At 46.6% G+C, this 20,679-nt stretch overlaps 1 protein-coding gene across 1 annotated transcript in view; it reads right to left on the reverse strand.

The window, feature by feature from the left end:
- The window catches only part of RAB26 (RAB26, member RAS oncogene family), a 270,507-nt gene that overhangs the window by 230,931 nt on the left and 18,897 nt on the right, over positions 1-20,679 (reverse strand). The window contains exon 2 of the mRNA XM_069984041.1: positions 4,127-4,237. Within this exon, the coding sequence (XP_069840142.1) occupies positions 4,127-4,237 (111 nt within the window). The remainder of the gene's footprint in view (positions 1-4,126; positions 4,238-20,679) is intronic.

Genomic DNA, 20,679 nt, shown 5'->3' on the forward strand with positions numbered 1-20,679 from the left:
ACCCCTGCCCTAGCAGATAAGGCCCCTGCCCCAGCAGATGAGACTGCTGCCCTAGCAGATGAGACCCCTGCCCCAGCAGATGAGACTGCTGCCCCAGCAGATGAGACTGCTGCCCCAGTGGATAAGACCCCTGCCCCAGCAGATGAGACCCCTGCCCTAGCAGATAAGGCCCCTGCCCCAGCAGATAAGACCCCTGCCCCAGCGGATGAGACTCCTACCCCAGCAGATGAGACCCCTGCCCTAGCAGATGAGACCCCTGCCCCAGCAGATAAGGCCCCTGCCCCAGCAGATGAGACTGCTGCCCCAGTGGATGAGATTCCAGCCACAGGAGATGAGACCCCTGCCCCAGCAGATGAGACCCTTTCCCCAGCAGATGAGACCCCTGCCCCAGTGGATGAAACCACTGCCCCAGGAGATAAGACTCCAGCCCAAGGAGATGAGACCCTTGCCCCAGCAGATGAGACCCCTGCCCCAGCAGATGAGACCCCTGCCCCAGCAGATGAGACCCCTGCCCTAGCAGATGAGATCCCTACCGCAGCAGATGAGACCCCTGCCCCAGCAAATGTGACCCCTGCCCCAGTAGATGAGACCCTTTCCACAGCAGATGAGACCCTTTCCCCAGTAGATGACACCTGTGCCCCAGCAGATGAGACCCCTTCCCCAGCAGATAGGACCTGTGCCCCAGCAGATAGGACCTGTGCCCCAGCAGATGAGACCCCTGCCCCAGCAGATGAGACCCCTGCCCCAGTGAATGAGACCCCTGCCCCAGCAGATGAGACCTCCTTCCCCAGCAGATGAGACCCCCTACCCCAGCAGATTAGACCCCTGCCCCAGCAGATGAGACCCCGCCCCAGCAGATGAGACCCCTGCTCTAGCAGATGAGACCCCTGCCCCAGCAGATGAGACCCCTGCCCCAGCAGATGAGACCCCTGCCCCAGCAGATGAGACCCCTGCCCCAGCAGATGAGACCCCTGCAATAGCAGATGAGACCCCTGCCCCAGCAGATGAGACCCCTGCCCTAGCAGATGAGACCCCTGCCCCAGCAGATGAGACTCCTGCCCCAGTGGATGAGACCCCTGCCCTAGCAGATGAGACCCCTGCCCCAGCAGATGAGACTCCTGCCCCAGCAGCAGGCAGCACATGGATATAGTCTGTAGAGCTGGTTGTCACAGTCTCACACCTGAAGCCATTTTTCCTGACAGCCGGAATATTTTATTCATCGGCGCTGTCTCCTGATCACATGTCATCCCCAGCTGATAAAGCGTTGCCTCAGGCGTACATGTAAACACAAAGAATCGGGCTCCCTGTATGACTTAGCAGAAAGCCTTTCATGGGTAGACTGGTAGGTTGGGTTTTACAGCTCTCAGCCGGCAGTACATATCACTGAGCACTTGGTAAATCATCCCGACAACTTCATTACTGGACAGAGCGCATAGAAACACGCGCCAGCCAACGCCAGCTTCCAGAGCCACAACACGTATGTACATCGAGGCTTCAGTCCATATGCTATTACCTAACACTGGCTAACATTACTGTGGCTGTAGACAGAAGAGCTCTGGGCAGGTTCATACATTACAGACTATGGGCTAATCTTATGATAACTCCGACCATATAGCAGCTCTAGGGAAGCTCACTGCATACAGCTTCCAACAAAAAGAACAAATATGTCTTCAATAAGCTACAGAGCTCCCCCTGGTGGTGGATGTATCATGAAATGAATCACTGCTTGTGGTCTGATGTTAATCATGGACACTCATCCTCATCTTACCACTCATATACTGCCTGGCATAGACTTCTCATCACCATAGTGGCCACTATATTGCCTAAGGAGCAAGACACCATCTGGAGATTTTCCTTCAGGACCCCTTGACCTCTGTTTCCTCTTCTATTTTCATCTTCTGGTCTCTTACTGTATGCCATCACAACAGTCTAGACTTCACCAAGGAATTAAATAAAAATGGCTGTACATCTTATTGACTGTCACTAAATGTCATTTTTCAGAAATCAATAAATATCAATAGTACAATAGATTTTAAGAAACTCTGTAATAGGTGTTATTAAGCAAAAGAGTTTCCTTCTGTACTCAAAAAGCTGTTTTTCTATCTCCCCCCCCCCCCCCCCCTCACTTCAGAAGAAGCAGGATTTATGTGTTTATTATGCTCTATGGAAAGGGGAGAAGGTCAAGGGGGATGAGTGAGCATGGAGAGGAGAAAAGTCAGCCCTGCAATCTTCTCTCACTAAATTCCCAGACTGCTCTTTCTGCTCTCTCATCCCCCTGGACCCCTCCATAGGTTATAATGGACTCAGCAAACCCGTCTTCACTTTTCTCCTCTGTAATGAAGACGACTTTGCTTGATAATGAGCAGATAAGAGGGGGGAGGCTACAAAACAGCCTTTTGAGTACAGAAAGAGGCTTTTTGACTAATAAAACCTATTACAGAGGGTTTTTTTATCGCTTATACTTCATTTCAACAAGAAAAAATTAAATGGTTACACTTTAAGTAGCTGTTAGCTAAACAATAGAGATGAGTACAACTCTAGCAAGTCCGATTGTTGGGCAATTGATTACCGGTGACTGAAGAAGTTGGATGCAGCCCTAGGGAGTCCATATACAACAGCAGCACACCCTATAAACAAGATAACGCTGTCTGTGGTATATTGTACTATGCCTATGTATGTAAATCCCTGCCTATCAGATAGTTATACTGGATAAAGTGCCCATTCACACAGTGTTGTCTAATTATTTATAGTGACTGCCATCCAATCCTAGTGAGGGCAGCCATTGTATTTTTTATCAAAGAGCCACTTATGAGGCGTCTGCAGATTATCCGCCACTTAAGGTCATGTAAATAAGATATGAAAAGTTCTCAGCAGGTGCTCAGCAGGTGTCTACTGAACGCTCACGTCAATGCAGCCTGGACCAATCCTCGTATATGTGTGAGAGACTGTGATACATAGACCTCTGCACATAGACATGTCAATCCAAACAGCCTCTCTTCATAAAATAGGCATGCTAGCTACACCAGGGATAGAGGAGGCTGCCGAACCTCCTCCTCACACTACATAACAACATCAGATAGATAATAGATGGATAGATAGTATTGAAATTATTGTGCATTGGGATAAGTGCAATAAACAACAAAACGCATGAAAAAGGAAAAAACGCATGTGTCAGTGTGAACAGACGTCTACACATAGCTAATACCCATATATGAAAAAAGTCCAGAAACAGTAATGTGAACACAAACTTTGGTATATCCTAGTTTACAGTTAAGAGACTACTAAAAGACAAGGTGTGCAATAACTATTATGTGCAATATTGGTGTCATGAACTATTATGAACTTTGAATATACAATTAGTGAAACCTATGGTGCTCTGGTGATGGCTGCGTTAATATAGAGTGTATTTTTTAACGCAATATAATAAAAGTTATTTTTTATAAACTCCATATATTTTTCAGTGATATTAATTTTTTGGAAGGAGCTTTACAATTTTGTTGAACACAAAACACTCAGAAGGTCTAGATAGATAGAAGATAGATAGATGGATAGATAGATAGATAGATGATAGATAGATAGATAGATAGATAGATAGATAGATAGATAGATAGATGGATAGATAGATAGATAGATAGATAGATAGATAGATAGGAGATAGATAGATAGATAGATAGATAGATAGATAGATAGGAGATAGATAGATAGATAGATAGATAGATAGATAGATAGATAGGAGATAGATAGATAGATAGATAGATAGATAGGAGATAGATAGATAGATAGATAGATAGGAGATAGATAGATAGATAGATAGATAGATAGAAGATAGATAGATGGATAGATAGATGGATAGATAGATAGATAGATAGATAGGAGATAGATAGATAGATAGATAGATAGATAGGAGATAGATAGATAGATAGATAGATAGATAGATAGATAGATAGGAGATAGATAGATAGATAGATAGATAGATAGATAGGAGATAGATAGATAGATAGATAGGAGATAGATAGATAGATAGATAGATAGATAGATAGATAGACACATAGATAGATAGATAGACAGACAGACAGATAGGAGATAGATAAAAGATATAGTAACAATCAAAGTAAAAACTGCTTACCCGAAAGTCGATGCCAACAGTGGAGATGAAGCTGCCGGCCAGGAATGCGCCATCCTTAAATCTGACCAGCAGGCAGGTCTTCCCCACTCCTGAATCTCCCACCAGCATCACCTAGAATGAATAAAATGGTATTACTGTAGAGGAGTACAGAGGTCTGTTGGGTACATCTGTGTAGGGGCTGCAGCAGAGGGTACTCTCTGACATATATGATCCTGACTACTATCATATAGTGCACTACGGCAATCACAATTTTAAGGACTTCTGAGCAGAAATCTTACTGTGTATTCACTAGCTTCTAAACAGAAATTGAGAAGATTTTGAGAAGTCTTTACACCAGACAAGAACTAAAACTATCTCCCTGCATTCTAAAAGCTTAGATGAGCCATTACGGTGTGCCTGACAACATACTTAAAGTGTTCCTTTTTTTTTTTTTTTTTTAAATCAACAAGCATTGTGATCACAAGCAGTTTTGCAATATACTTGCTTTCTGCTGACCCACATCTGCATAACCCCTGCCTCAACTACTTAACTATATAACTGCCTCAACTCTGCTATATCACTACCTCAACTCTGCTATATCACGACCTCAACTCTGCTATGTCACTGCCTCAACTCTGCTATATCACTATCTCAACTCGGCTGTCACTACCTCAACTCTGCTATGTCACTGCCTCAACTCTGCTATATCACTACCTCAACTCTGCTATATCGCTGCCCCACCTCTGAATAACCCCCTGCCTCAACTCCCTAACTCAACTGTGTCACTTCCCTAACTCTGCTATATCAATACCTCAACTCAACTCTGCTATGTCACTACCTCAACTCAACTCAACTAAGCATTGCATGATGGGAGATGTAGTTTTCTGGCCGGCGCCATGTTGGATATAGATTGGCTTTTTAAAAAAAAACTTGTAACTATGAAACGGAAGCAGGGCCATCTTATCCATTGGGCAGGGTAGGCGGCTGCCCGGGTGCCCTTGCGTCCTAGGGGGCCCCTGCCCTCTGTGACCTGTATTTTTAGCTTTATAAGACGCACTTATAAAACTAAGTGCGTCCTATAAAGCAAAGACGGCTCCCAAGCAGTGCTGAGCACCGCAAGGAAGCCGTCCCGCCCGCCCCCTCTATTGCCGCTCACTATGCATATGCATAGTGAGCGGCCCTGAGCCACCCCCTCCGCCCGCCCCTTCTATCGCTTCTCAGCTGACAGCCGATCAGAAGCCCAGGAAAGTGCAATGAGCAGCACTTTCCTGGGCTTCTGATCGACTCAGCTAAGCGGCGATAGAAGGGGCGGGCAGTCCAGGAACTCACCCGTCCGGCGGCCCCAGCAGCTCCTCTCCCGGCAGCGCACACTCCCGACATCTTCCGGCACAGGCAGCGGGGTACAGAGACGCTGCCTGTGTCCTGGATGTGTCATGCAGCAGGTCACTTCCGGCACAGGCAGTCTCTCCGTACCCCGCTGCCTGTGTCGGAGGATGTCGGGAGTGCGCGCTGACGGGAGAGGAGCTGCTGGGGCCGCCGGACGGGTGAGTAACTGGTTTGTTGTTTTGGGGGGCACTGGCTACTATGGGGGGCACTGGCTACTATGGGGGCACTGGCTACTATGGGGGGCACTGGCTACTATGGGGGGGGACTGGCTACTATGGGGGCACTGGCTACTATGGGGGCCACTGGCTACTGTGGGGGGCACTGGCTACTATGGGGGGCACTGGCTACTATGGGGGGCACTGGCTACTATGGGGGCACTGGCTACTGTGGGGGGCACTGGCTACTATGGGGGCACTGGCTACTATGGGGGCACTGGCTACTGTGGGGGGCACTGGCTACTGTGGGGGGCACTGGCTATTGTGGGGGCACTGGCTACTATGGGGGGCACTGGCTACTATGGGGGCACTGGCTACTTTGCGGGGCACTGGCTACTATGGGGGGCACTGGCTACTATGAGGGGCACTGACTACTATGGGGGGCACTGGCTACTATGGGGGCACTGGCTACTATGGGGGGCACTGGCTACTATGGGGGCACTGGCTACTATGGGGGGCACTGGCTACTATGGGGGCACTAGCTACTATGGGGGGCACTAGCTACTATGGGGGCCACTGGCTACTGTGGGGGGTACTGGCTACTATGGGGGCACTGGCTACTGTGGGGGGCACTGGCTACTATGGGGGCACTGGCTACTATGGGGGCACTGGCTACTGTGGGGGGCACTGGCTACTGTGCGGGGCACTGGCTATTGTGGGGGCACTGGCTACTATGGGGGGCACTGGCTACTATGGGGGCACTGGCTACTTTGGGGGGCACTGGCTACTATGGGGGGCACTGGCTACTATGAGGGGCACTGACTACTATGGGGGGCACTGGCTACTATGGGGGCACTGGCTACTATGGGGGGCACTGGCTACTATGGGGGCACTGGCTACTATGGGGGGCACTGGCTACTATGGGGGCACTAGCTACTATGGGGGGCACTGGCTACTATGGGGGCCACTGGCTACTGTGGGGGGCACTGGCTACTATGGGGGGCACTGGCTACTATGGGGGACACTGGCTACTATGGGGGCACTGGCTACTATGGGGGGGCACTGGCTACTATGAGGGCACTGATAAAGACAGTGGAATATGAAAACTTATGCTCGCAACAGTGGGGGTTTATATACAGTGATAAACGGTACATATTAGTATCGTACTGTACCAGTATTATAGTCCAGCAAATGACCAGATAACATGTAATGACCAACAAAATGGAGAGCCGGCGGTCCAATCAGCTCATCACATCGACATCATCTATGTTTCCCTACGCGGGAGATGATACACTGTGTAAGTCGCAAAGGCGTTACCGTGATTCAGTGGTTCTCACTGGTCAGAGTTACCGGTCAGCGGACTTGTCTCCTGCGTCCAACGCGTTTCCTGCAAAGGCATTCATCAGGGACATAGCCAGGAGCTGTGTGGAGAGTAGTGTCAGCATGGCTCTGATAGCGGCCATGCACTGAAGTCTCTGATACAGGTTTAAATAGCCTGAGTGCAGCGCGCGATCCGCCTCTCCTAAGCGTCAGCTGGTGTGGGATACCCGGTCACGTGACAGTGACGTCTAGGGAGTCCCGATCATGTGACACTGACGTATGATGCAGGGGGCGGGCGGCCGGTCTTGCACTTCATACAATTGGGATCATAGGGAATCTAAGCCCTGTTCCCGGCTATAAGTATAGCAAAATGAAATAAATAGTTAGGCATATGCTAGCTCGGTGTATATGCTACAAGGAGTGCTGGCCAAGTAGTGAGGATTAAGGGGGTACGGAGCCACAAATAGGGAAGCATGACACAGGTCTGAGCATCTCACAGACGCATCACATATACAAGTCTACATAAGGCAGGTCGACATATAATTAATGAAAACCAATATATACATTAAGAAACGTTACTAAGACTACTATGTGGGCACTGGCTACTATGGGGGGCACTATATGGGGGGATTGGCTACAATGGGGGGCACTATATGGGGGGGATTGGCTACTATGGGGGGATTGGCTACTATGGGGGGCACTATATGCAAAGATGTGGGGGATTTGATGGTGGCGGTTGGGGGGGGCCAATTCGCACCTCTGCCCAGGGGCCCATAATACTGTTAAGACGGCCCTGAACGGAAGCAGCTAGAAAGACCAGAGACGGCTCAAAATACTCAAGGGGACTTGGTGAGTAAGACCAGCTAGGTTTGGGAGCATTTTATTTTTTTAGCTCTTGGGAGAAATACGCCTTTAACTTTTGTTAATTCTATTATCAGCTCTGCAGCTTACCAAGAGATAGTGCTCTTTGTTATGCAACTATTCACTCAGTATGATGTCACTGAGTGGTTACAGGGGTTTTGGTGCTGTGTGACATGAGAGCTGACCGTACAGTGCGAGCACCCCCAGGATTCTCTGCTACTGAATACGGACATGCAGCAGCTGTACACATGCGCAGTGAAGACTTGTCCTGCACCGGGAGTGTCTGTGAGAACGCAAAGGACTGGGACTTCCTGTGTTTTTTTGAACATAGAAATGACCAAATATCGGCATAGAGGAAGCATGGAGCACAGTTTGATGGGAAGGGAGACACCTAGAGGCCATATGTATAATATTGATTTAAACATAGAAAACTTAGGGAGGCATTTATTAAGTCCGGCGTTTTTTACGCCGGACTTAAAAATGCCCCCGCAGCTCCGGCGGTACGGGGATTTATGTAGAGTCTATTGCAAAACTGCTAGCGATCACAACCCCTGTAAATTTCTTTAAAAGAAAAACATTACTGCAACAGTGCCAGTCTTTAATGACTGCTACTATCTAAAACCAGCAGAATTTTAAATGCAGCTCTGGAGTGCACTACAATATTATTCTGCGACTTGGGATCTGTACAGATCTGTCCACATATTTACCGCCCGTCCTGTGAACATGTGAAATGTTTGGAATTGCCCCCTTTAGGGTAGCTTCACACACACCGCATCGCAGCAGATATTCTGCTGGTGATCCACAGCGGATCCGCAGCAGATTTGATCTAAATAACTGAACGCAGATCTGCTTCGGATCCTGTATGTGTAAAGGCACACTTAAAGGGCAGCGGAATCGGACAGCGCTATATAAATAATATTTGGTGGTTACTCACAAACTAGTGGTACTAACTGTGAATGACCAGGGTCTCTCTCCTGATGTATAGGGCTTCAGGAGATTTATGATGAGCTGCAGGAGGGGCTTGGTACCTGCCGGATTGCTGGGCCTGGACAACCCCTTTAATATATCCTATTACCTTCAGTAAACAGAACCCAGGTGACAGCTGCCATCCTAGGCCCATCAGCATACACCGTGTTCTGATATACTGCAAAGCCTCATTTTTCTACCGCATGCAGATGAATCCTAGCAGCAGCGGCTCTTCATCCACCATCCTTATGGGACCTGCCTCAGCAAACTCTGCCTTATTATGTTATAGTCAAGGATCATTAGAAATAACCATCTGTAAGCAAATCAACTGAGGGCAGCGAGAAGGCGTCATCGTTTCATCTTTTGATACGTCTTTAATGCAAAGAACCCGTTTTCTAAAATTGAGCTTAATGGAGAACTACCTATGACAACTCTTCCGGTCCTGTGCTAGTCTAGTGACAAGTTTTCCAAACTGAATGTAAGATTAGGTTTCCTTTCCACTCTAACATAACTTTTGATATGTTTCTGCCTATGGTGAGACTAACAATTCCTTTCATACTTGTTATTATCTATTTAGTATCCTATTTAGGCTCACACACAGATTTTTGTGTCTTCAGCAGAAAGCAGCAGCTCAGAACTGGGGGAAGGAGCCTAAATAGATAATAACAAGTATGGAAGGAATTGTTAGTCTCACCATGGGCAGCAACATAGCAAAAGTTATGTTTGAGTGAAATACCCCTTTAAGGAAGCAGATATAACAAACTTTTACTGACATCAGTCTAGAGTCATATTTAGGCAATATATAAATCGACACAAGGTCCGATTGTTTCAACACATTCCTATATTTGGCCCAATGCAATTTAGATAGGAGAAGCTGTTGTGTTATCTGTGTCTTCATAGGAGTAAGCTGAGAAGAATTGACTCATGAGAGCCAATTATATTCATGAGTCACAGAGTGAGCGGTGTGACTGCGTACCGTGAGTGGCGTCATGCCACCCCTATTGTGATTCTAATGCCCATTATAGACTGAACGGTGAGTGTATTGTGTCCATGACATTCATCAGCATCCCCACCCCGAACACATGTCCGTCACCACCGAAACAACGTACATTCAACTATGATGACACCATTGCAGTAATCTCGATAAAATACCAATTCTTGTGAATCTTTTACTCAGTGTCATTCCTCCTGGAAATGTGTAAATGATAACTGGATATCACCATACCCCTTGCATGTAAAACCTGTTCTGACACTGTCCAACCACAGCTGCACCGCTACATAGGGGAACACTGTATTGACAGGGGTAATGGTAACGCCCTGCTGTCAGTGTAGTCACAATGTTCTACAAAGGTGCGTTCACATGTAACGCTCCTGCTCGAGTCTCCAGGTCTCTGCTCACTAATGGCCTGCTCAGCCGATCACTGAGTTGCTCTGCTGCAACCACTGATTGGATGAGCAGGCTGTCAGTGAGCAGGGGACCCGAAGATTCGAGCAGGAGCATGCCCAAGGAGTGCGGGCAGGAAAGCATTTGTTAAACTGTCACTGTTGTGTTTTTTTTTTTGCACAAATCAATAGTCCAGGCGATTTTAAGAAACTTTGTAACTGGGTTTATTAGACAAATATGCCATTATCTGCATTCAAAAAGACTTTCCCCCAGGTCCCCCCTCCTCCTTTTTCTCATCCACTGCTCATTATCAGGAAATCTCGCCTCTTTTACATCAGTCGGGCCCTGTGTAACCTATGGAGAGGGGAGGAGGAGGGAGATTAGTTGACAGCAGAGAACAAAGGATTACACAGTGGGAGTTGTGTGAAAGCCAGTATTCAGAGGTCAGAGAGGTCAGTGCTGACCTCAGAGGAGATAACCTCTGTAAAATGTAGCTGTAAATTAACTCTTTGTTGTCCTGTTTTGGTGCCTCATCTCCCTTCAGCCATCCTCTCTCCATAGAAAACCATGAAGACAGGGGGCAGAGCTCAAACTCCTTTTTTATGATAAAAATGCATTTTTCAGCTATTAAACCCAATTACAAAGTTTCTTAAAACTTTGTACTATTGATTTCTGCAAAAAATTTAAACGACAGTGACACTTTAAATAGTTAAACCTGTTGTCACTACATAAATGCAGGGCCATAGACTACAATTGTACTGAATATAGTTACATAGTTAAAAAGGTAGTGCGGCGCTCAGCAATTATTCACAGAATAACACACATTACAAAGTTACACAACTTTGTAATGTATGTTATGTCTGTGAATCGCCCCCTTCCCCGTGTCCCCCCACCCCCGCACGTGTACCCGGAAGTGTGGTGCACTATACATACCTGATCCGTGTCGACCGACCCCGTCAGCCATCTTCTTCAAAGACGTCATCTTCGGGAGGCCAGCCGACCCGCCCCTGCCGCGTCATAACTGTGCTCAGCCGCGATTGGCAATCACGGCTGAGCAGCTGATGACGCTGCAGAGGGGGGCCAGCATGCGGGACGGCTGCAGTGAGTCAGCCGGCCTCCCGAAGATTGCATCGACACGCGTCAGGTATGTATAGCGCACCACACTTCCGGGTACACGTGCGGGGGTGGGGGACATGGGAAGGGGGCCATTCACAGACATAACATACATTACAAAGTTGTATAACTTTGTAATGTGTGTTATTCTGTGAATAATTGCTGAGCGCCGCACTACATCTTTAATAAGGTTAAAAAAAAAAAAAAAAGAATCCATCAAGTTCAACCTAGACAAATCCTACTGTGTTGATCCAGAGGGAGGCAAAAACCCCCATGAGGCAGATGCCAATTGTCCCATCACATGGGGGAAAAATTCCTTCCCGACTCCAAAACGGCAATCAGAATAATCCCTGGATCAGCGTTCTGCGGGAAATCAGCTGCAAACACGTCACCTGTGAATGCATCCTTGAAATGTGATATTTTATACTGAAAACAAGTATGCACAAAATCTGACAAATAGGGAGGTGCTTTCATATATGGTGAAGGATACCCTTAAAGGGGCTTTCTAGGATTAGAAAAAAACAGCTATTTTCCTTTAAAAAACAACTTGGCTCCATTTACTTTGGAACTGAGCAGCCATGTTTTTTTTAATCATAAATAGCCCCTTTAATAACTGAATACTTATATTAGGGTCAATAGCTATCAGTCCTGATTCCCTCACACACATGCCCGCTCATCTCGGCTGAATGTATACAAATTTCAATAAGGAGAGGTGAGAAAGCAGCAGCCACATATTTCTCATCTCTAAGGAACATGAAAGGGGACAGGCTGTGATCAAAGATCCACATTGCAGTTAAAGGGGAACTATTAGCAGGTTAGACAAATCTAACCTGCTGATATGACCCTATTGCAAAGGAGACACCGAGGAGGAAGATATGTGTCTTACCTTCATCCTCAGTGCTGTTCTGGTGCTGTTAATCTTTTAGTTCGGTGAGTCCATTAAGTGCACTGCCTGCCCCCATAGTACCAGATTGGCCGGATTGGCGCTATGGGGGTGGGCAGTGCTCATTACAGTCTCACCGGACTGTGGAGCACACGACTAACTGCACTGGAACGAGACATACCTTCCTCCTCGGAGATAGGGATATATTAGCAGGTTAGATTTGTGTGACCTGCTGCTAGTTCCCCTTTAATGGGTGTAAATTTGGTCGCGTAGCAGCACACCATTTGCAACAAGGTTCGGGACAAACCAGGATGGACTGGTTGCAGCAATTTGAAGGTTGCAACAGGACCACATTGAAGGCAAGCCGACACTATGATTTTTGTCACGCTCAAAGTTGCCATCTAGCCTTAAAGGGGTTGTTTGAACACACATCTCCTATCAATAGGATCTTGTGACTGCGATTTCCATACATAACCAACAGAAACACCATTGATCTGCATAGTGCTGACACACACAGGCCCAAGGTAAACTCTACACTGGAGAATGGGAGCTATAGTAACTATATTAAATACAGAAATTCCCTATTTAGCCCATTTACATTATATTCTGAAACCTATCACTGATCTTCTGCTGATTTATTCCTCCTGAATCTTTCCATCTGATGGAACTTTGTCTTTGAGGTGTTTGGTCCTAGCAGGAGGTGAGTGTCTGCCAGCTGCTCTAAGGCCTGGGCGGCCCTGGCACCACATCAAAGAGAGCAACAGGACCACGGCTTGGCACAGAGGACGACGCTACTGCTGCCAGATTAACCCTTTGTATCCTACTCAATGCAAGTCAAACCCCTGAAGGGCCAAACACAAAGGGATAAAAGTTAAGACCAGAATTCTAAAGAGAAGTGTCCCCCAACCTGTTCTAGAACTACAGCTCGTGCGGCTATCAGGGCATGCAGGGAGTTGTAGTTTTATAACAGCTGGAGAACCACAGGTTGGGGAACTCTGTCACAGAGAAATGTTCCATGTTCTTTGTATTGTGGCAAGTCTGGCTTGTAATCAGTTAGCCATTGTACCGTAACTTACTGCAACCTCCTGACTCTGGGCTGAAAACCTCACCTCACTAAAACAAATAGGCCTATACAGTTCTTCAGCATTTTCTTCTTTAAGCCAAACCTCATGGGTGGGTCTCACCTACAATTTTCTTTATTTTAGTACCTCATGGGCGGAGCTTATCTTTTCCTTATCCCAGCACTTAACAGGTGATACTTACCTTTTATTTTCTTTACTATTGCCTGCTTTGTTATACTGTTCCATTAATGCTATAATCCCTGATGGGCTGCAGGCCTGAGGTGGCCCAATTCAGCACTCTATGGCTCGTATACATCGGCAACGGATGGCGACATGGCGACATATACCTGCATGAAGTCACTATATCAATGTGTAGTCGGCACTGCTGTTGTAACGTAATACGTGCAAGGAGAACCTCAGGCCAGATATATTTCAATATCCTGAATGTAGTCAGTTGCCTACATTTGGGTAATTTCCCTCATGTATACTCTGAAAAGTATACAGCAAAGTTTGCTATACTTTGAGGTCATGTAAAATCTTTTATATGTGCAGGGAAATAACCCTGAATTTAATTTAAGCCAAACCCCAAGGGGCGGTACTCATCTAAAAATGTTAATGTCAGCACCTCATGGGCGGAACCTACCTGCCTTTACCTCACTTAAAGAGGTACTCCAGGAAAAATCGACTTTTTTTTTCTGCAAATCTCTTTTTATTAAGAGTTAAAAAAAAAAACAGAATATAGAGAGAACAGAGACTCAAGTCTCTAAGAAAGTACAACACATTATTAAAACAGCATGACAATGCCCCGTATACAATAACAGGAGAGGTAATCATAACATGTTAACAACAATGTAAGCTCAGTATGGAGCTGAAATAAAAAGTGACGTAACTCTATAGGGCGTAAATATTAGAGTACTAGAACAAAAACGCTCAACCAGTTTAAGTACCCTATAGGTGTAAGCAAAATATATAGGGAAAACCTAGAGCTGCATGGCGTCAGACCTCTGTAAGCCCCGCCAATCTCTGTATCGGGCTCTGGCTTCTGCGGCTCTATTCATTCGTATTGAGAGATAGAAAACGCTAAGTACGCCGGAAGAACGTTGTTCCTGGCCTCTTTCTGTCAGCTCCATAGGAATGAATAGAACCACGGGTCACATGTCGTACCCACAGCCCGATACAAAGAACGGCAGGGGGTACAGAGGTCAGACCCCCGCAATCTCCTACTTTTACCTTATCCTGACCAAGTACGCATATGATAAGAAAAAGATTTACCAGGACACTGCAGCAGATGGGAATGAGCTATAGATTTGCAGGTTTTGGTTTAGTACACGAGGAGCGGCGTGTTCCCAGAGGCCGGACACAGGGCTCACACTTAAAGGACGGATGAGTGATCGGTCCATTACAAGTCAGCACTGAGCAGAATAACATATCAAGCAATTCTTGGCGAAAACACTCCAGCAGGACTGCCTCTAGGAATTTCTGAAGGTCAATATAAATTGAGAGGGAGTTACTGTTCCCTTCAGACCAAGGGATTAGAAGCATTTAAAGTGAATCTGACATAGAGAGTGGTGCGACCTAGAACACCATCTGCAATACAGTGACTCGCAGTCCGGCATCTGTCAAGTCCCAAAGTCCCAGAGGGACTGGATGGACTGGAACATAATCCTTGCTTGGATTGAATTTGGAGATGACTACAGCAGAGGTGGCAACCCAGAAGCCACAGCAATGCTCCTGCTAAAAGTTTGTGACCCCCCCCCCCCCCATGGCCCTTGCTGTACACACGCTATATGCTTGCCTAAAGTAGCAAGTGAGAAGCTGCTCGGATTGTGATTTGATGTCAAGAATGCATAAAAAACACACTAAAACCATATACAGTGGTGCCTTGGATTACGGGCAAATTATCCCATAAAAAATAATTGAAATGCAAACAATTGGTTCCACACCCCACAAATAAGGATTTTGTATTCTGAATAACATGTAAAACTAATTAAACAAACATTTAGAAACAGCAGAATATGTGATATTATAAGTTACTGTACAGTAATGGAGAGGATGGGAAACACAAGGACTGACAGAGACTGCAGCGAGTATGAAGAAGTGAGCAGGGCATAAGTGCGCACCGTATAGCAGCGCTCTCTGTCCGGGGAGAGAGGGGTTACAGCTATGGAATGATTACCTCCACAGACCTGTCCCCTGATGTAAGCCCCAGCCTGAAGTGGATCTGCTATGATTTGGAAGGTGAGGGAGATTTCCTGGGTCAGAGTACAGGGCTGTAGACCCCGCTATGCAGACCATGCCCCTCCCCCACTCCCCCCTCCCACCCAGTACAGGGAGCTCTTAAACCAAAGCAATGCTCTTAAACCAAGTCACAAGTTTAAAAAACTGTGAGCTCTTCTTGCAAAACACTCTCACTCCAAGTTACTCTAAAACCAAGGTACCACTGTACTTTTTATTGGTATGCCATGGTGTAAAAGTGCAAACAAAGCGGTATTCTGGAACAGCCTAACTCTGTAATATAACTTAAAGGAGAAGTCCGGCCTTATATAACTTTTAACAGGTGGCAGAAGCAGGAGAGGGAGAGTAACAATAAAGCATTGCTTACCTTTCCCCGTGCCCACGTTGCGCAGCCTGACCGGGCCCCAGGACCCCCACCAGAAGGCATTTTTCACAGAGCTTTGTTAACGTCACGACTCAAAAATGCCTGTCCCAGATGATGGACAGCCTACTCAGCCAATCTGTGACTGAAGTGGTGTCCCAACCCTGTCACTGACTGGCTAAGCGGCCAGTCCATGACCCGGGTTGTGACGTCTGCAGCGCTGAGTCGGGAACTGCAGGATTGCACAGCTACATACACATGCAGTGGTACTAAGTCTCCTGTAATGATTGACATGGCTTGTGGGTCAGGGAGAATCCCCCAGGGATCACACCGATGACCAGTGGTTCGGGAAGCATGACAGTGATGACAGGTTCCCTTTAAGACTCCAGGTTCTACACGTCAGGTAGAAGAGACTTGACACCTTCAGAATGAGATGACTCAGGCTTGTTACGGCTGTGCCACCCTTTTTCCTGCATATGGAGAAGGTTTAATAAGTGAGAAGTTGTGTCAGTCAGTGAGAACCGTGAGTTTATCTCCTAGAGATGTGTCAAGAAACATAGCGCAAACAACACTTACAGTATCTCTGGTGCTACTAGGAGACAATTAGGGCAGTGATATGGCTCAGTGGTTAAGGCTACCGCAGCAATGGGTTCATCGATGGATAACCCAGTAGAGCTCATTGTAAGTTCACCTTAAGTGCTTAAATGTCTTCCTATTACTCCAACTTCATCCCACATGGGCAAAAAGAAGGTTCCAATGATTGTAGCTTCCATCTTGGAAAACTGGACTGTGGAGCCTGAGCTCACGACTGGTGGCATCCTCCTGACACCAATGACAGCTCCATCACCAGGACAATGTTTGGCTTCATCAAGACTCCAAAATAAACTGTGGGGTTTGAAGCTCATTCTAACTATGATTCGCCATTCCATAGCTTGTATATTTCGGCAACCTGTATAAAGAGCCACGGGTCACATTTAGCAGCTATTGACTACATTTGGGTAATTTCCTGCACATCTACAAGATTTTACTCATAAGTCAGTGTAAAATCTCATACATGCCCATAAGATAACCCGAACATCTATATCAGAGAAGACAACCTCGTTTTGGACTGAATGTTTGGTCATAAAAAAACCTGTAATTGTCAATCATACCATTTGGTGCCTAATGGACTATTTCCTGGGGTCCATCTGTTACGGAAATCTAGTAGGCTTTGCACCATATGAACAGTTTTAGGGACTCTAGTGGACAATCCAGGATTTGACTTGTGTTGAGAATGGAGGGTATGTCCTTCCTGGACAGTCGCCTTCAGATCAGAGACTATTCCAATCTCCGATCACCCTGTTGTAGCTGTAGAAGAAGACAAATGCCCCTTTCCACTCTCATGTCTCAATAAAACTTTGGGTTTGTGCTTTGTCTTCCTTAGGCCCTTCTTCCCATCCCCCTCAATGCGTGTAACATTTTTTTATTTGTTTTAGTTAAGTATTTAAAAAAAAAAAAAAAAAAACTAGTGTAGCATGTGGTATGATGTATACTTGGTAGAGATAAGTGCAACTCGAGCCTGTTCAAGTCCGACCGTTTACCCTTTAAATACCGGTGGATGTATCCATGTTTTCCTGGAAATTCCTAGGGCTGCATTCAACTTCTTAAAGGAGAAGTCGGGCCAAACCCATTTTTTAGCAAGTGCTGGAGAGGGGGAAGATAAAAGAAGTAAAATGTTCTTACCTCTTCCGCTCCAGCGCTGGTGGCAGAATCCCGCCGCTCTAGTCCCCAGGTCCCTGGCCACTTTCTGGTCTGAGAGGGGACCCGGGTTGTGATGTGTGAGGTACGCTCAGCCAGTCAGCGACTTAGGCGGGACTCCACTACGGTCGCTGACTGGCTGAGCGGACCTCCCACGTCACAACCCGGGTCCCCGCACAGACCGGGGACCAGAGTGGCAGTATGTGGCCACCAGTGCTGGAATGGGGGGAGGTAAGAGCACTTTATTTCTTTTATTCTCCTCCTCCCCAGCACTTGCTAAAAACATGGTTCTGGCTGGACTTCTCCTTTAAGCCACCAGTATTTAAATGCTGAATGGTCGGACTCGAGCACGCTCAAGGTGCACTAATCTCATAATGGTTAAGAAACCTGTGCCGTATGTTGTACTGTCATGCTATGTGGTGTATATTATAATTTATTGCATCCCGCTTCATAGCCTGCACTGCATTGCAGTACACTCTGTGTATGTTGATGAAGATTGATTACTAATAATGCTTTTTCAATTAAAAAATTTATGTAATTTATGACAATAATCTAGATTCGTGGGTGATTGTTTTTCAACCGACTGTGACTTTATAAAGATTTTGACTGCAGCCAGCTGTGTGATGATCCTCATTGACTGGTAGTTTACTGGGCACCACTGCACCCACTTGAATAGCTTGTTAACAAATTGGGGCAGTTCATTGCACCCTCTTATAATGGACTGGAGGGATTCCTGTCCAATGTACGGCTGTACAGCTCTACAAATGCTATAGAAAGGTCTTCTGTACGACAATACAATCTACACATTACTGTAATAGCATGTTACTCCTACCTGCTTGAGACTGGTAAGGCCTACCCATACCCACTCATGCCCACCCCCTCCCCAGCTGTATAATAATAATAGAGCCCCCTGTGCATTCATCTGAAGCCACAAGCCCCACATTTACAGAACTTTCCTACAGATCTGCTAGCGGCAAGCCTTCAATTACATTGCATTTCCTTGCACATTAACCACTTAGTACATTATACCATCACCAGCTTCCTACTGAGGAACATTTCTATACTCCACGCAGGTGTAAACACCCCAAATATACCAATAATGCATAATGTATGGGACCCCTGCCTACACACCTGCTTAATAGTCAGGCTGTTAAAGAAAAACACACTGTTGTATTGGTGGATTCAGTACACGGCCATCATTTCGTGTAAAAATCCAGTGGTAGTTATAATTTGGAGGATTTGGCTACGATTTAATGGTGGCATATGAAAGCTGCTGGTGTGAATAGGCCTTAAAGGACTACAAAACACAGAACAATTCACAAGAATATAAACATGATTAAAAAAAATATCCCTGTAAATCCTCCTTTTCTGTGATCCTATTTTGTAGAAATGTATCAAAAGAAATCCTCTCTGTTTGTGCCAGAAGATTGACCAACGCGTCCCAGGTGATCGATTCCTCCTTCCCACAATCCTGTGTTTAGCTGTAAGACAACCTAGCTGCAGCAGGAGCCTCCCCCCACAGCCCTGTCTGCAGTGAATGTGCCCAAACACAGAGGAAGAAGAGCAAAGCCATCCAAACCAGATGGATGCGGCAGGACTGGTCAACTATGTTATATGTATGGGGTGGGGGTGGGGGTGGGGGATGTCAAATTTCAATCCTCAAACCTTTTGTTCTCTAGGGAGATATGCATTACACACCCCAGTATAAGTTCCCCAGTATATTACACACCCCAGTTTCAGGTCCCCAGTATATTACACACCCCACTCAGAGCAGGCTGAGACTCAGAGATAGCATTCTACTGGTAGTTTGTACCCATATGATGCAGCTGAACCCCATATCATACTACTACCTCCTTCATCCTACTGCTCCTCCATCATCATACTACTACCCCCTTCATCCTCCTGCCCCTCCATCATCATTTTACTACCCCTTCATCATCCTCCTGCCCCTCCATCATCATACTACCTCCCCTTTATCCTCCTGCCCTTCCGTCATCATAGTACTACCTCTCTAATCCTCCTTTCCCCTCCATCATCATACTACTATCCCCTTCATCCTCCTGCCCTTCCATCATTATAGTACTACCCCTCTCATCCTCCTGCCCCTCCATCATCATACTACTACCCCCTTCATTCTCCTCCAGTCCCTTCATCATCATACCAGTACCCCCTTCAGCATCCTCTTGTCCGTTCATCTGTATTTAAAACAAAAAAAACTATACTTACCTCACCAGTATGGTTCCTCTAGTCCCCCAGGGACTCCTCTCCCTGCTCTGCATGAGTGACATCACTTGAGCTGGAAGGGGGCGGGTCTTCCTGCAGCGGGGGGGTGGAGCTTCCCAGGACACACCCGGGACATGGTTTTGCCGGGGCTGTCTCCTCAGAACAAGACAGTCCTGGCAAAACCGGGACTGTCGGCAACTATGTATTACACGGAGCGATAATAGGCCGAATCAGGCTGATTTGGCCGATTATCGTTCCGTGTAACAGAGACAAAGATCAGCTGATTAAAACAATCATGGTCATGTCAAATGGTCTGACACCAAAATCATTGGCTGCCGATCACGCATTGCTACGTGTAATAGCTATGTGTAATAGTATGTGCGGCTAACAAATGAATAAACTGTTATACATCACCTCTCCACGCTCCCGGTCTTCTCCTGCCCTCTACTCGCTTCCTGCCGCGGCTGCAGCTTCAGAGCTGTGTCTGAGCTGACAGGCCGCTCAGCCAATCACTGGCCATGGCGTCCCAGCCTGTGATTGGCTGAGCGGCCTGTCAGCTTAGAGACCAGTCTGAAGCTGCAGCCGTCAGGAAGCAAGCAGGGGACAAAGCAGGTTTGGAAGCGTAAAGAGGTAATTTATGAACAGTTTAGGGCAAGGGCTGCACAGACATCTCTAACAATTTACATATACACAGCCCTTGCTAAACAATTACCGAGCCACGGAATAGGCTCACTGTATGAGCGCAGATCTAGCAGATCGGCGCTCGTTTACATTATTGATGGGACCGACATAGGGCCGTCTAACAGTACCCTTACCCTAAAGGAGCGATTATTAGGCTATGTTCACACTACGTATATGTCCGGCCGCATATTTTACGCGGCCGGACATA

This window comes from Dendropsophus ebraccatus, chromosome 9 (assembly GCF_027789765.1).
Source record: "Dendropsophus ebraccatus isolate aDenEbr1 chromosome 9, aDenEbr1.pat, whole genome shotgun sequence".
NCBI classification, from domain to species: Eukaryota; Metazoa; Chordata; class Amphibia; order Anura; family Hylidae; genus Dendropsophus; species Dendropsophus ebraccatus.